At 36.4% G+C, this 17,952-nt stretch overlaps 1 protein-coding gene across 2 annotated transcripts; it reads left to right on the forward strand.

Annotated features, from left to right (window-relative positions):
- Window positions 1-4,479: 4,479 nt before the first annotated feature.
- LOC133521982 (uncharacterized) lies at window positions 4,480-9,374 on the forward strand. 2 transcript variants are annotated; one of them, XM_061857145.1, is made up of 3 exons: window positions 4,480-5,249; window positions 5,662-5,785; window positions 8,835-9,374. In XM_061857145.1, the coding sequence occupies exons 1-3, from the start codon at window positions 5,211-5,213 to the stop codon at window positions 9,086-9,088; spliced, it is 417 nt and encodes a 138-aa protein (XP_061713129.1). In that variant the 5' UTR covers window positions 4,480-5,210; the 3' UTR covers window positions 9,089-9,374. The 2 variants fall into 2 exon arrangements, with proteins under 2 accessions (XP_061713129.1, XP_061713128.1); XM_061857144.1 differs by lacking the exon at window positions 8,835-9,374 and adding an exon at window positions 6,320-6,939 and having other exon boundaries at window positions 4,488-5,249.
- Window positions 9,375-17,952: the final 8,578 nt, after the last annotated feature.

A 17,952-nucleotide genomic window follows, 5' to 3' on the forward strand; every position in this document is an offset into this window, starting at 1 on the left:
TCAATCATCATTCGAGAGGTTTAGCGATAATTAACTTCTGAAAGTGATGAAACTTAAGAGGAAAGGGGACATTCATCACTATTTCACTCAAGTTTTCTTAAGGTATTCTAACAATTAAGTTTAATTACCGCAATAAAACAAAACGAAATAAATTTCAATAAAATAATACGGAAATAATGAAGTAACGAACATCAATTGACAGTTCAATCGATAACTTTTTTTGTAAAAAAAAACTTTGTAAGATACGGTCCTAATTGCGGATACTTACAATAATTGGTCAACTATAGTTGAGATCGTCAAAAGTAGAATTATTTACTTGCGTAACAATTGCGTATTTTATTAGTTTCTTTAATTTTTATTGTATTATAAAATACGTAAAATATGGTGTTTTTATTAAACTTTAAACTTTTATTTCATTAATTAATTATTACGAATGGAGACTCGTAGGGTGTTTTGGAACGATGCGGTCTGACTTATTTCGGGGGTCTATTATATACCGTTGAATTACGTATGCACTTTTATTGTCGCTTTCTTTTCGCTAATGAAGTGAAAGGGACAAATAAAATATAATCCAAATATTTCGAACTAGTATTAGGTTCCGCGCGTTGAAATGACATTCGAATATAAAGGTTACTTGAATGGTATTCCGTCTCACTCAGTGAGAAAAGTACCAAAAAGGTACAAAAGGAATTTATGGTGCGAACCTGTCCGTCCGTCCGTCTGTCTGTCTGTCACATCGCTAAATATCTCGAAAACCACTTAAGCTATCGATTTGAAATCGTTATGAAAAATGCTAACCCAGGCACATTGCAAGTATTATTTATTTATTTTATTTTTATTATACTGGCTCGTACCAATGAGTTTTTCGGAACTTATGTACGAAATGTCATTTGATATTTACCACTAGCTTTTCGGTGAAGGAAAACATCGTGAGGAAACCTGCATACATCTGCGAAGAAATTCAAAGGTGTATGTGAAGAATGCGGATTGGGGCCGCATTGGGCTAGCGTGGGGACTATAGCCCGAGCCCTCTCGCACATGAGAGGAGGCCTGTGCCCAGCAGTGGGACGTATATAGGCTGAATTATTATTATTATTTTATTATACCGGGTGTTTCCTGTAAAAGGAGCAATAAATTAACTAACTGTAGGCTGTACTCCCCAAACTGACCACATTTGTTCAACAACTTTGAAAAATAACTTGTTTTGATTTTTATTACACATTAAAGTTAATTCTAAGACGCAATGTATTGCGAATTTTGTTATGTTTAAAGCGTGACTAGCAACGTCAAACATACTGATGTCAGTGTACTGTTGAAAATAATATTAAATTTGTATGAAAAAGTTAAAATGTAAAGATTTCATAATTTTTAAAAGTTGTTAATCAAAAGTTATATCGTTTTAGGAGTGCAATATATAGTTTAATTATTTGCTACAGGAAACACCCGGTATATAAATATATGTATTTTCACCACACCAACTGGTAAAGGCCCCCAAGATTCTTCATAAACGAATGAGAAAGTTGCATTTTAACCACATGTGGGCAAAGTAATCAGATGCAAATTTTAAGTCATTTCCTTATGTTAGCTGGTAGAATTGACTTTTAAATGATGATTTTGGATGATGCATTTTTAATTAAGTTCATTTGGATTTGATTTGGATTTTTTTTTTTTGTATTTCATAGTTAGTATTTTCCTCGCGTTGCTGAGGTGAAAAATGTTGTGTTTCACTCGGAGGCAAAGTTTGTTTAACCCTCGTGCCTTGAAACCCTCACAACGCTCAAGATCTTTCGCTTGCTCGGGTATCAATATTCGCACGACCGGTTAAACAACAACTTTGCCCCCTTGTAAAACAAATAACTATTTTCATGTCACCATATGATGTTCAGGCCTACTTGCAGAATACTTTTTTTTTTGAGATTTGAAACACCCCAGTTGATCTGGAGCTATTTTTATTTATTCAATAAAGTTATTTTACTAACAAACTAAGAATTTGTTTTAAATAGGAAGTCCCAAGCTGGGCATAATGATCAGTTCCAATATTTACCTCATTATTTTGCTTGTTCTCAGTAACAGCTTATCACGAATACGAGAATAAGTATGACAATTATGTACAAAATATGACATCATGCGCAAAATTAAGCCAAAGGTTAGCCTAGCCTACCATTGATCACTGGTATAACAAAAATTTTAATTACTTAAAACTGATAATGTATTTTACATACAAAGTAGATATGATGTGATTATACACTCTTTTCAAGATTTATATTTACAGTGAACGACGAAACAAAACATTAAGTCAAAGCAAGGCAAGGTGCCTGCTAAACTTCTGAAGATTTAAACCGATAAATTAATCAATTAAGGATAAAAGATAGGAATATTATAGCAATCAATGGAACAATTCGTACGTCCGTAGTGGGACTTATTAGTAAGTTTGATTCAAAGCAATTGATCTAAATACCTAATCATAAGTTAAATTTAAACAGTTTACCGATAAGCGGGTTGGTACAGTCTCCATCAGATATATCAGAGCTGCCGAGGTGCTCAATAATATCTGAACACGCACTTTAACGTCTTGACTATAGAAGCGTGTTAAGATATTTGTGAGCATCAAGTAGATATGCCGAAATATTTACCAAATAAACTTTGAAATTTTTAGTACGAGTAAGTATTTTTATAAAATAACGCTTAGCTCCTGGTTACAATATGTAAATACAATGTCTACATATATTAATTGCTATAGGACAGGGCCACGAAGAAATGAGATATTTCTTTCAGGGGCCCATTTCTCTAACGGTTTTAGACTAATAGTATTAGTCCACAAACTGTCAAGTCTTAGTTACCATGGCAACACACAAATAATATTATACTAATACTGTTCGAGAAATGGGCGCCAGGTGTCTACCTTTTGCATACTTATGCCAAGTGTTTTAGGTACAGTCACGTCTGAAAATATCGGTCCGAAAAATGTGCTTAAAATATGTTTACACTACCTTAATATATGGGCAATAAAGTCGTGTATACATATTTTTGGCACTTTTTTCGTATGGATATTTTCAGACGTGACCGTACTAGTCTCATAATGTAAAATCGTTATTATCTTCGGATCGTTAGATTTGTCTTAATTGCAGTGATGAGCGATCGATGACTTAGGCATAATACACGGTGTTTATTTAGTCACCTGCAATAATTTACGGGTTTAATGTATAGGTCATACTGAGCAACTCTCTGACTCTCCCATACAAAATCTCTGCATCAGACCAGTCAAAATGTATGAAACAGATAATTTTATTTTCGTGATTTCGGGGTTGGTCCCATAATAAAGTAGCTCAGTATGACCTATATATTCACCCCGCAAATTATTGCAGGTGATAAAAAAAAAAACATTCTGTATACTCATCTTTTCTCTTTTTCCTTTTCGAGCCTTAGCAAATAGCCACAACAATGCGCTAGAATGACGATGAGTTATTCTAATTATAATTTTTTTCTATTGTACAAAATAAATTAACGGTTTCTTTAGTATGGAGACATTATCACCTTATATTCCCACGCACGATCCTTGACTTGTGATTCAATCACAACAAATTGCCTCAATGTTTACACCATATCTAAACAATTCGACCTTCGAAGCTAGCTTATGATGTTAGTTGTCTAATTAAAGCGTATCAGTTAAACAATAGTCCTGAGTCAACACTAAAATCTATACTTTTAGGGTTCCGTACCACAACGGACATAAACGGAACCCTTATAGGATCATGTTGTTGTCCGTCCGTTCCCCCATCTGTCTGTCTGTTTGTCAAGACCCTTTATCACAAAAATGCGTGGAGGTATAGAATTGAAGTTAAAACAATATTACAAGGTGCCCGTGAGCATTGCGAGAAATTTTAACGGTGCATTCCTGATGGCAAAAGAAGCAAAAAATAAGCTACAAAGCAACTCATAAATATTAAGATAGGTAAGTAAGTACTACTAATTAACACATTCACTGCCAACGTTTTCTAAGCGCTACACGCGTAGCCGATTGTAGCGTTATCCCGCTTTGTAAAGGAAAGCGACTACGAACAGAGCGCCCGCCGAGCGGGTTGCCGGCACTCAATGTGACAACATCCAACACTTCTGTGATATGCAATTGTACAACAAAAATCACACTTTCTCATTGTTCGATAAAAATGATGAACACGCACCGACGCGCCATAGACTTTACGGTATTTTATGATTCACGCCATCTATGAACACTCTTTAGAACTTTTGAACAAGAAGTTCAAGTCAGGTAGGTATTTAGTTGGCTTTGCTTTTGTACACTGACGATGACAGTAGTATAAACTTTGAGCTAATCTCAATAGATGGCAGTTTAAATTTGGAGTCATCAAAGAAATATTAATTTTGCTTTTCTACTAAGATTTTTAGGGTTCCGAAGTTAACAAAAAAACTCCATAGTTCAACCTTGTGAACTCTTTTAGTTTATCTTACTAAGTATGGAACTTTATAGTTTCGCCATGTAGTAAACGGGTTGGTTTTTTGATCCCAAACTTATGGGTCGCCAGCAAGCCCGGTTCTCCATACAAACGTAGTAACACTCTCGTTTTAAAACGACTCGCTAAATTGCTCTGAAACCTTATACTTACAATAGGTTAAGGTATTACTTATTTAAAAAATACACGGACTTTAAGTTTTTCATACAAAATTTGTTTTTGCTCTATTTTGTTTGTTTTATAAACTGGAGCTATATAAACTAATTACGGGACTAGATATACCTCATGTCATTATACATATGTGCAAAGTTTCATTAGTTTCATTACAATGCAACGCATAGTTTTAAAATTAAAGAACAAAACTCCGTTTGTATGGGAAGGTGAAATTCGGCCAAGCTGGCCGGGGACTCTCATGGACACTACGATGTGGGGTGCGGTTGGGACGGTTGGGTTTAAAAAAAAATGTAAATAATTATGAAAGTGTTAAAACTGAAAGCGTTTATTTTTAATTATATGTTAATTCAACTATATTTAATTTCAGATTTATTTGAGGCATAGACGCATTTGTCAATATTGTACCTATTTTCCAAATGATCATTCATCAGAAGTGATAAAAACGTGTCTATAACAGACATGTTCCACTGTCAAATTTGGTTGTCATGTACTTAAATTAATAAACGGCATTTAATAAATTTACTTGCATTAAATATTTATAAATTAGTTTTAATATAAATTCAAACAATGTTAATACCTACTTGTCTAATCAAACTCACCGAACTTGTAAGTATTTCTTGTGATGTCTTAAATATCTGAGACATAAATTGAATAGTTGGGTTGTTTACTATTAATGTGATAATATTTTTACCATAAAAAAATTGTTACTTAGATGCAATAAAATCGCATCAGACACCGATCAGAGTTTTAAAATCAAATTGTTAATTGTATAAATAATATACATAGATAAAGTCTCCAGTGTAAATAACATATCTCCGTCAAGTTTAGTCTCTTTATTTTTATGACATGGAATGGGAGAAAACCAGGTAGGTATATTTGGTAATTAAATCATTAAATTAAAACGTAATTAAGCAGCATATGTTATTAGGATCATAATGCAATCTGAATGATAAGACCCGCGTCATCATTCGAATTCCTGAATACATGAATACTGAACACATTCATTATATTGTTACAGCTTTTAACAATAGCGTGCCTAGTGCTTCACCACTACAGTTACGACCTAACAGATGTGTCTACTCTGATCCTATGCTCCGGGACGTATGTCGGCTTCATAGTGGTGCTTTCGGGGGAAATTGTCGGTAAGAATTGAGAACTAAATATTATCCACTACATATATTTATACTTAACTTTTTTGTTGGCTAACCTCTATAGTTATTATAATACTTTATAAGGTTCCTGGTGTTTCAATATTTAGGGTCAGTAGATATAGATATTAGAGGTTAATAAAGAAGTCGCATTTATACAAATTCATACCTGCAACACTGAGTTCTTTTTTGCTAGTTTACCCGTCTTAATAACTCTACTGCAAGTATGTAATGGTCGTACCTCTATATATTACCATATCGAAATAGTTTTCGATCGCTTTACTATTAGTATAGTTTTATTCAACGCGATATGCGATCACCAATAAATCCATCGAAGTTTGCACCCTGTACCTAATCCAGTGGCGAGGCGTCCAAAAAAATTCATACGCCCACTTTCCTGTTTAAGTACACATTTTGTTGTCTTATTTGCTCCCTTTAAAATCAAATTTACGATTATCAACGGCGACAGCCGGACGTCACGCCACTGCTGTTCAATACCTAGGTAAGTAACAAAGCTGAACGTTCTAGGGGAGATGATATTCGCGCCGCTGGACCTCCTCCAAGACATGTATTTTGGCATTGTGGGCATGATCATGTTTTCCGTCTGCGGCGGCCTGGTGCTCTCCGCGCGGCTGAAGCCCTCGATCGTCCCTCGCACCGGAGACCCTACAGCCGGCACCATAGCAGCAAGTTTGGCCCTTCTCAACGCTTTACTCATGTTTCTGGATCTGAGCATGGGGTATTTGGACTCTGAGGAATTTAACGAGGAAACCAGCGTGTGATAGTAAGCTTAAACGTTGAGAAGTGAACTTTTTAGTAAGTCCGTGCTGATCAAAAATGCAAATGCAAAACGAATAAATATTGAAATCCGTTCGAACGATTCGATATACTCCGGATTATAGGACTGACAATCGATATCCGGCAGCTTTTCCTGTCCTAGATTATTCACAACACAAGTGCACTTCTCGCCTTGTAGCTCGTAGTTTACCATGTCATATATTATCATTGCAGTGTTTTATGATAAACTCAATTGTTTGTATAAATGCGACTTTTATGTAAATTAAAACCTCCAAATTAAAATTTTGATTCCTTATTATTTTAAGTCCGTGCTTTTATGGAATTAAAACATAATTTTATAGGGTGCGATACCTGGAACAACTTTTATTACTTTATCCAATCAACAGTTACTTTAAATTCACTCAAAACAATAAGATCCCGAATTGTAGTAATAGGCAACTAGATTTAATACTGAGCGGCGAAAGCGTCGAATCAGCGGATCGCCAGTAGAGGTGCGTGCAGCTGATTACTCACCTCTAGCGGTGTTGCGGTGATCTGCACCTCTAGCTGATTACTCACCTCTGGTGGGTGCGCGCGCCGAGGCCGTCACAATAAGCTAAAATGGAGTTCCCAGCCCTCAATGTGAGTATAAGATTGTTAACCAAGGGATGAACTGTGAATGTACGTCTTTTTACTATGAAGGGTAAACTTTTTGTAATAACTCAAAAACAGCTAAACAGATCATGTCCGTTATAGTTTTCATATAATGTTTTTCTTAAGCTCTACTTCCACGATTTTTTTATATTTTTTGGACCTATGGTTCAAAAGTTAGAGGGGGGGGGGGGACACTGGGAGCGATTATCTCCGAACATATTAATTGTATAAAAAATGATTGTTGAAGACCCCTATCAGTTTTGAAAGACCTTTCCAACGATACCCCACAATGAAGTGATGAAGCAAAAAAAAATTCACCCCCACTTTACGTAAAGGGGGGTTATATTAAAAAATATTTTTTTAGGTTTTATTGTACGACTTTGTCGGCTTTATTCAATCAATGCCAAATTTCAGCTTTCTAGCACTAACAACTTTGGTCGGTACTGTCGGTGTATGGATTGAGCGGTCGTCTCATTCAGGCACTGAAATCGCTCTATGAGGATTCCAGTGCTTGTGTGAGAGTAAACGGATCGTACACTGAGTGGTTTAGCATCGAAAAGGGTGTTAGGCAAGGATGTGTAGCGTCACCGTGGCTGTTTAATCTATTCATGGACAGTAGTATGCATGATTTGAGAAATGATGAATGTGGGCTGAAAATGAAAGGTTTACTCGTCAAATGTCTTCTTTACGCTGATGACCTGGTATTGCTGGCGTCATCGGGTGAAGAATTGCAGGAGATGGTAACTAGAATGCATAGATCTTTTGAAAGGAAAGGAATGAAAATAAATGTGAGCAAGACGAAAGTAATGGTATTTGAAAAGGGAGAAAGTATGACAAACTGTGAAGTTTTGATTGGTCAAGAAAGAGTTGAACAAGTGAAAGAGTTTGTTTATCTGGGAACCTTGTTCACTAGGGACGGTAAACATGATGAAGACATTGAAAGGAGAGTGAATGCTGGAAATCGTGTGAATGGGGCACTCAACGCTTTTATGAGCAGCCAGAAGGTGTCGCAAAAAGCACGGTTGGCTGTGCATAGAGGGGTGTTGGTGCCTACACTTATGTATGGTAGCGAAAGTTGGGTATGGCAGAAGAAACATCAGAGTCAAGTGAATGCAGTCGAAATGAGAGCGCTGAGAAGTGTGTGTGGTGTAAAATTACAAGATAGAATTAGGAACAGTGTGATAAGGGAAAAGTGTGGACTGAACGAAGATGTAGTGACAAAAATTGAGAAAGGTATGTTGAGATGGTTTGGACACGTGGAAAGAATGAGTGAAAGAAGGTTAACAAAGAGAGTGTATAAGGGAGAAGTAGAAGAGGGAGCTGGAAGGGGTAGACCTCGGCGGACTTTCTCTGATCAAATCGGGGAAATCCTGAAGAAAGGCCAGGTCAAGAGCACCCTAAACCGACGAGCGTGTATGAGGAATGTCATGAAAGTGAAGGAAGCGAAAGAGGTATGTCAGGATCGTAGCAAGTGGAAATCCGTGGTCTCTGCCTACCCCTTCGGGAAATAGGCGTGATTATATGTATGTATGTAAAATTTTGGGTCCAGTCCCCGCGAAGAAGGAAATTGCTGAAAGTTTGAATAGGAGTGTGATTTCGGTGACTTTAACAGGGGAGGCGGTGTCGGCGACGTCAGACGCGTTCGTCGACGCGTGGTGGTCGTGTGCCGGTGCCGTGCTGTTCGGCGCGTGCGGCGCGCTCACGCTGCTCGGCTGGCGCGACGTGCCCGACTGCCCGCGCCGGACGCAAGCGCGTGCGGCCGCCATGTGCTCCATCGCCGCAACCGTGCTGCTCATCGTTGACGCGCTGCTGGCACTCTGTGCCGTCGACAAGGATGACCTCAGTTCTAAGAGCAGGGCTAAATAAAAGCGTTGTAAAAATAGAATGTAATTTATACTATCTGGCCGCGTAAATATTAGGTGCCCATATGGAAATTGCATAAAAAAGGTAATTTGACTAGCATTTTTGCTATGATTTTTCTTGATCGTTTTACATTATACATTTTCGCGGCCAAAGCCTTTATATTGTAGTTTTTAACTACCCCTATCCAATGTGTGTGCGTAAGTGTGACCTCGTTCGGCTTGTGTTTGTTTGAAGAGTTTTGTTTTTATATCATAAAAGTCTATAATTGAAAATATTGTACTTAATCCAGTTTCTTATATTTCATTCGGGATACGACGACAGAGCAAACATCATATATTACTGACTTTCGTAGTATAAAGGTAAAAAACCTCAGGTTAACTAACTGCAAAGAGAATACGAAGTTATATAAATCTGAGTTAACTGTAAATAACAGCAGTCACGGGCATATTTACTCATTCAACAAAGCCAAACGTTAATCTGGGCTCAGCAGCTTCAAAATATGTACTACAGTGCATTATACGGTTGCATGTCCGTGCACCGCATCCGACCAGTAATATTCATTTAAAACAGAGTACCATAAAGGTTCCTTTTATAACTTTTTGATACGGAACCGTAAGAATCGGCCAAGAGCATGTCGGGCCATGCTCAGTGTAGGGTTCCGTACTTACCATTCTATCAGAATAGGCTAACCCTTTTCCAGGGATAGTAGGTTTTATCGACCACATATTACGCGCCAATAGAATTTCAAGCTTAGCCGTCCGATTTAAAGTTCAAATTAGATTGCACTTTTGGAAAATGTGACTTTTCTTCAAATGAATCATCAAAGCGGGATTTATTTGAATATATTTGATTTTTTTGGGAAAACCTTGTAGAATGGTGCAGCCTGGAAAAGGGCTAAAGGAGGTTATTATTTAGTTAAGTATCATGTACATTACAAGCATAAGGGAGTACCTTCGCAGCGCTTTGTACGTCTTTTTACTATACCTACCGCAAAACTAAGTGGCGAGTCAGGTCATGATGCAATCTCTTTCACTCTTGGTTGATCTTACCAAGGGTAAAGAAGATAGCATTATGATCTCAGTCGTCAGTTAGTTTTGCGGCAAGTATATAAGAAGAGAAGACTCTTTACAATAACTCAAAAACGGGCTAGACCGATCATCTCTATAGTTTTCATTGAAAGTTTTAAGCTAGCAAATTTATTAAGCTTTTATTTCAGATTTTTTTTATATGGACCTATTCTGAAAATATTCACTTTATCGAATAATGGTTATTAAAGACCCTTATTATTCAACGATATCCCACACCACTGGCTTATTATACCGAATAAAATTATAAAAAAACTGTGCCCTAAAAAAAATGTTTTTGTACTGTTTATTTTTTACCGTTCTGTCGCCATGCATGATTTATGTATCCATACCAAATTATGTTCCTAGTTGACTACGGAACCCTAAAAAGAAAGACTCTTTTTCCTGTGAGAGTCAGAATGGCGGGTGTACCTAAATAAAATCAAATGAAAAGCATACCATATTTTTGTACCTAATTTGTACTATTTAGTACCTCGTTTAAAAAAATTTGTACCTCACGGTACGTAAAGTTATCATAAAAAAAGCGGCCAAGTGCGAGTCAGACTCGCGCATGAAGGGTTCCGTACAATTTAAGACGTATTAAAAAAAAATCTTCTTACTAGATGTTGTTCAACATTTTACCACTTTGGACACACATTTTACCACTTTGGAAGTGTCTCTCGCGCAAACTATTCAGTTTAGAAAAAAATGATATTAGGAACCTAAATATCATTTTTGAAGACCTATCCATAGATACCCCACACGCATATGTTTGATGAAAAAAATTTTTTTTAAATTTTATGACATATTAAAAAAAAACTACTCACTAGATCTCGTTCAAACTAATTTTCGGTGGAAGTTTGCATGGTAATGTATATCATATATTTTTTTTAGATTTTTCATTCTGTTATTTTAGAAGTTACAGGGGGGGGGACACACTTTTTTTCACTTTGGAAGGTTCTCTCGCGCAAACTATTCAGTTTAGAAAAAAATGATATTAGAAACCTTAATATCATTTTTGAAGACCTATCCATAGATACCCCACACGTATGATTATGATGAAATTTTTTTTTTTTTTTTTAATTTCATGACGTATTAAAAAAAAACTACTTACTAGATCTCGTTCAAACCAATTTTCGGTGGAAGTTTACATAGCAATGTATATCATATATTTTTTTTAGATTTTTCATTCTGTTATTTTAGAAGTTACGGGGGGGGGGACACACTTTTTTTCACTTTGGAAGTGTCTCTCGCGCAAACTATTCATTTTAGAAAAAAATGATATTAGAAACCTCAATATCATTTTTGAAGACCTATCCATAGATACCCCACACGTATGGGTTTGATGAAAAAAGATTTTTTGAGTTTCAGTTCTAAGTATGGGGAACCCCCAAAATTTATTGTTTTTTTTCTATTTTTGTGTGAAAATCTTAATGCGGTTCATAGAATACATCCACTTACTAAGTTTGAACAGTACAGCTCTTATAGTTTCGGAAAAAAGTGGCTGTGACAGAATCGGACAGACAGACGGACATGACGAATCTATAAGGGTTCCGTTTTTTGCCATTTGGCTACGGAACCCTAAAAACAGGTCACCCGCCATCCTGACAGTCAGAATGGCGGGTGTACTTTATTACGCTATGTTCCCGTGGTTATTGATAAATTCTATAAAAGCCAAATTTTTGTACCTTTTTTTGTACCTTCACATTCAATTATAATATGAGTCATTTTATTTGTGGTTTCCAAGTTTTACTCATTTTATATTTTGCTTGCTATTACAATTTTGCAGGCGTTATAATTTTTCAAGTTATTGATTTAATTTTTAAGAAAAAACGCTAAGGTACAATTATTTTTATTACGCCAGGATTTAGTACCTTTAATGTTTAATCTGTTAAGTTCAAATAACTCAGAAAATCATGTCTTAAAAATGATTTTTCTGAGGAAGATATCTTTGAATTGGCGCCTAGCCTTTTTTAACGCTAAGGTACAATTATTTTTATTACGCCAGGATTTAGTACCTTTAATGATTAATCTGTTAAGTTCTAATAGCTCAGAAAATCATGTCTTAAAAATGATTTTTCTTAGGAAGTTTTCTTTGAATTGGCGCCTAGCCTTTTTTAAGACATGATTTACTGAGTTATTTGAACTTAACAGATTAAACATTAAAGGTACTAAATCCTGGTGTAATAAGAATAATTGTACCTTAGCGTTTTTTCTTAAAAATTAAATCGATAACTTGAAAAATTATAACGCCTGCAAAATTGTAATAGCAAGCAAAATATAAAATGAGTAAAACTGGGAAAGCACAAATAAAATGACTCATATTATAATTGAATATGAAGGTACAAAAAAGGTACAAAAATTTGGCTTTTATAGAATTTATCAATAACCACGGGAACATAGCGTAATAAAGTACACCCGCCATTCTGACTGTCAGGATGGCGGGTGACCTGTTTTTTGATGATAACTTTACGTACCGTGAGGTACAATTTTTTTTAAACGAGGTACTAAATAGTACAATTTAGGTACAAAAATATGGTATGGTTTTCATTTAATTTTATTTAGGTACACCCGCGATTCTGACTCTCACTTTTTCCTGATGATTTAAGACGCTCGTCGTGTTATAAAATCTTAATACGAATATTTTTCTCTTTTTTTGCGTTTATCAATTTTCTAACGCAGATCATAGTTAATAAAAAAAAAGTAATGTTATGTTATTTTCTAATAAAATTTATAACTTAATCAGTATAAAATACAATAAAAAGTAATACAAAAGTACTTTATTCCACTGGCATTCAATCTAGGTACTTACTAGGAGATTTATCTAGCAGACGACTAACAAAATAAACCTTACAATACTTGACAAACGCACTACGAGTAACGTCACTTTCACATAATGAGTCAATTATAGTTAGTGTACATAGTTCAATCTTAATTAAGTCATGGTAAATTACCAGAAAGATCGGACCATTTTTGGTCCCATCTTTAGAGGACGACAAGTCTCAGGGAATTTTTTAAGGGTAAATTTCGGAGGGGATAATTTGGGTGTACTCATATCTAGGCTGGTAATAGGACCCACATTCATATGTTCATTCATGGGTACTTTGGCGGGAGTGAGTCTAGCAGGAGCCCAGTTAGTCATGCATACAGGTAATTTGTTGTAGTTTGTTAGGTTTAAGCCTAGTTGGGGAGCTCGGGATTTGGTTGGTTTTCTGTGGGAGCTAGCGATTGAGGCAGTGTCTTCAGCGCACAGCACGCGGATGGCGTCAACGATGAGTACGGCGGTGGCGGCGAGCGCGCACATGGCGGCGGCGCGCGCGCGGTCGCGGCGCGGAGAGTCGGGCACGTGGCGCCAGCCCTGCAGCGTGCGCGCACCGCACGCGCCGAACAGCGCGGCGCCGGCACCCGACCACCATGCCTCGATGAACGGATCCTGCTTGCCTGAGACAATCTCACCTGAACAACCAATACAATTTACTTGTGGCAGGACGGACATGTGCACAGAAGCGTGGTCAGAAATATATAGAGAAGGATCAAACCTGTTTAAAAGGCTATTTTAGCGTTCTTATATATACTTCAGTTTCATGTAACAGCTGTATGTTATCTCCGAATATTTTTACCTAAATGTGAATTTAGGCGGTCGATCTTCTACACTATCCAAACGTGTTATCTTCAAATGCTGTTACATGAATTTGAACCATATAAGTATAACGCTGAAATTGCCTTTTAAATGGGCAGATCCTCAATACCGTCTTTATAAGGGCACCCGGGGCCCAGCGCCCCCATCCTCAGGGGACCCCGGAGGACAGACATTAACATTATATTTGATTAATAATAAATAGAAGATCATAGTAGGAAAATGTTAGTTTAATTTGTTTTACTTTTTACTTTCCAAAAGGGCCCCAAATTCTTGGGTACCCAAGGGCCCCAGAATAGTTTAAGACGGCCCTGCTGATTCTTCTCTGTTGTGTAAAAATTCGGTACCTACCACGGTGCACAAAAGAAACAACTTAGGATTTGAGCCGAAAAAATCATCTAAGTAACTTTCAATATATTTTATTTATTTTCAATATATACATATTATGCATTAATGAGAAATTAGGTAATTTAGCAGGAATGATTTTTTGTTAATTCTAGCAAATTAAATTTTTGTTAACTTTCTTGGAGAATGGTCACAAATTGACAAAAGGCGGATCATTCTATGGTGGACTAATTATGTAATATTTTTCAGTGTATGTTTTGTAACTTTTCTATGATTCGGTAACGAGAATAGAAACTTATAATGAATATTTTATTACCTTATAATTAAATTTTCAATCGCTTAGGTATTATTGTTCCTGATCACGTCTCCTTATGCAGCCTGTATATTATGCATATCACACTAGAGTAATATATAAGCGCAGGGAAGATTCGTATATATGTATACGAATATAATCTTTGCAGATTAAGAATATTTTTAGTCTGAATTTGCTTATATGTTTTGAATGTCTTTGAACTTTCAAAATATTTAATAAAATCATACGCAAACTAGGTATAGCTTAGATTACAATTAAAGAACACAACGTCAAAAAATAAAATAGTTTAATCAGGGGTTCAACAGAAGTGCAAGTGTAGGAAATATTCACTACAAATAACTTCCTAGTATGCTTCAAGTTTCAACTCAAAAATAAATATCACATTACAACGCGTATTGCTCATAAAATCTCTTGTCTATTCAAAATTTACCAAGTCGCATTTATACAAACAGTGTAGACATTCATGACTAGAATGATTTTCACATCAATAAGTCAACTGAAACGTATCTGAAGCGATACCTGCATTTGCCTCATGCATAATATGCATACTTCTGAATTTATCATAGTTCAGGTTGAGATAGCTTCGAACTTCGAAATAAGTTTTCAAACCCTGTGTCTTAATTCACTATATTCCTCTCATAGAGCGTGGCGTTTCTTTGTTGCGCTTCTTTACCACTAGGCGCGTTTTTGCAGCATTCAATTTTGATAAGAATCATCGCCTGCTTACTGGCACCCTTGGCAAGGCCCTTCCGCCGCCACGGTGGACACCCTCGTGTCGCAGAACATGATGACGACGTTGACGGCATTGAGGACCACCGCATACGACACGAACGTGTCGTCCGCGCGCGGGTTGCGCTCGGGATCTGTGCGCGCCGTGTACAGGACCCAGCCGCACGTGGCGAACATAGCCATCCCCAGCACGCTAAAGTACACGTCCTGGATGACGTCCAGCGGTGCAAATACCATCTCCCCTAAAACATTAACGTTTTGTTACTACTAGCGACATTGCGCCACGTTTAGATAAGGCGTTAGTTATTACTGTATATTTCGGTTTTCTCTATCTGAATCGTGTGAAAAGCTTTCGTATAAGTATGTTTATGTATATATTTTAATTCTCGTCTTTTTACGCTCATTAAGCTGTCTTTCTGGAGTTAGACGACCATGTTGCTAACGCTTATTTGCACGATAACTATCCATCCATAAGCAACAGAGGGAAGGTAACGACCCAGTATATATATGTAGGTAATTAGTGCTTTGACAAAGTAAGTCTAGTCTAGGGTTGCGTGTTTGAGCCCCGCTAAGGACAGGTAAGTATTACAATAAATTCGAGTGTTTGCATCTTGGTGTCTATGACCTTGCATGTGACGTTGTTTATTGCATATTATTTTTATCTGATTGCATAAATGCGACTTTATCCTCTTTTTAGGTCTATGTAAGTAAACCTAAATGTTCAATTCTTAATTTTTACTATTGAGCGATTATGACTAATGCGATTGTTAGCAGAACGTAATATTTTGAACTCTCAGGGCATTGAAGGAGAGCCGAACGTAGAAATCTTTCTTCGACTTTACCTAACACTACTAATGAAATCATCATCATCGAGAGCCCACTTCCGTTCACTGCTGCACATAGGCCTCTCCGATGGCACGCTACTGAGTTCGGTTTCGAGTTTTTTTGAACTAATGACATACCAGATAATTATCTCACCAATAAGTTCTCCTGTAAGTACCAATATGAAGCCCAGGTATGTGCCAGAACAAAGGATTAGTGTGGACACGTCTGTGAGGTCATAACTGTACTGTTGTAGCACGAGGCAGGCTGTTGCTATGGCCTGTTAAAAAATAAAATAGGAATTGGGACACGGATGCTGAATTTTCTCCATCTAAGCGAAACTTTTCACATCGGCATGAATGCCTGAAAGTCTTTTAGAGTTTTTTGAAGATTTTTGGCTGAAGAAAATTTGTAATTATCGATCTAATATGAACGTAGTTTCTGGGTATGTAAAAAAAACTCACATTCTTCCAGTATTTATTTGATATTTTTATTATTAGCCAACGTAATTATCCACAATAATTTAAAAAGTATACAAAAGCCATAAAAATATGTAATATAATGTTTATTTTATTATATTAGATTCTACTATGTGAAGCATAATATTACGATATATACTTACAAGTTCTATTAATTTGATGCAAAAACTGGGCATAAACATTGTGAAGTTTTGAATGTAAACTGAACGAGTAGGCAAGTTTAGGTAACTATTACTTGTAAATTATTTACAAATATCATTGATAAATTTACATAAAATCCAAACATGTCATTTTACAGAAGTGACAAATGATAGACAAATGGGACACAAGACAGACTCATCATAAAGTGAATACCATAGAATACACATAACATAAGCACTACGGAGGTCTGTATAAGAAGAATGCTCTCTTCTACATTCGTTGAAATAACGAGTCCCTTTCACACCTTAGCTGTTAATAAGTAATAATGTAATTAATAAGTTATTAAGCATACTATGCATGGAGTCTTTCGACCCCATCCCACAGTAAACGTGTTAAAAAGCGTTAGTGACCTAGCGATAATACATACAATTTAGACAACTTTCAAATCCATGGTTGCGGTTGGTTGGGTTAGAACCCCTGCTCGTAACAATAAATTTCTTGGAACATCTTACATTATGTATGAAATACCACTGCATATTTACTAATCGCTTTTGCTCGCGATTCGCGATGAAGGAATCAGGGTTGTTTCCAATTTTTTGAAACGCTTGTAATACGTTCTATATTAACCAAACTTTGTCCTAAAATTCAACTTTTACCCTAAAACGGCTTTAAATATGTTAAATTAACCAAATATCTTTTTACAGATGCTTTCGCGCCCAAAACGCTCTTTGAAAATTGTTGTGACGTCACAGTTTACGGTTTGACACAACTATGTAATGTACATACACACGTAACACCAAGGTCTGTTCACACACATTTATACGCACACATACACAGCTTGCCCACTAACAAAATTGCTACGGCTTGAGTATTAAATTTTGTACTGAGAACAGACAACGGGGGGGCCTTGGTTGATCGAACTGTCAAACCGATCGAGAGTTGTAATGTCATCAGAATCTGCAATGTCGTTTCGACTTGGGTCACGTGACGTGTGTTAAAAGATATTTTAAAATCAATATTTACAAAAATATGCTCATTAGACGTCCACTAAAGGTAGTTTATTAACATATTCTCATAATCCTGCCCTATACAATTATGCCCTAAGATTTGTAGATGAAAACAACCCTATTCCAAAAGTAAGTGTACTTGGAGGTTAAATTAAGGTTTTTTAATGATAATCATTTAATATGACTTCCGTCAGCTTTAGAATACAATCCATAATCATACAAGTTACATTAACCCTTTACCGGCACGAGGGTGGACATGAGATATCTTTACAATTTTAGGACCTAATTCCATGTTGTGCCTGTTTCTGAGTTATGAAGGCATTTAACCAT

The sequence above is a fragment of the Cydia pomonella genome, chromosome 10 (genome assembly GCF_033807575.1).
Source record: "Cydia pomonella isolate Wapato2018A chromosome 10, ilCydPomo1, whole genome shotgun sequence".
NCBI classification, from domain to species: Eukaryota; Metazoa; Arthropoda; class Insecta; order Lepidoptera; family Tortricidae; genus Cydia; species Cydia pomonella.

What these genes read in the sequence shown, in the direction of transcription:
- LOC133521982 (XM_061857145.1), top strand. Translation starts at nt 5,211, where the DNA reads ATGTTAATACCTACTTGTCTAATCAAACTCACCGAACTT. An exon ending in TAATCAAACTCACCGAACTT is followed by an intron (nt 5,250 to 5,661) that starts GTAAGTATTTCT and finishes ATATTGTTACAG; the next exon opens with CTTTTAACAATAGCGTGCCT. An exon ending in GCTTTCGGGGGAAATTGTCG is followed by an intron (nt 5,786 to 8,834) that starts GTAAGAATTGAG and finishes TGACTTTAACAG; the next exon opens with GGGAGGCGGTGTCGGCGACG.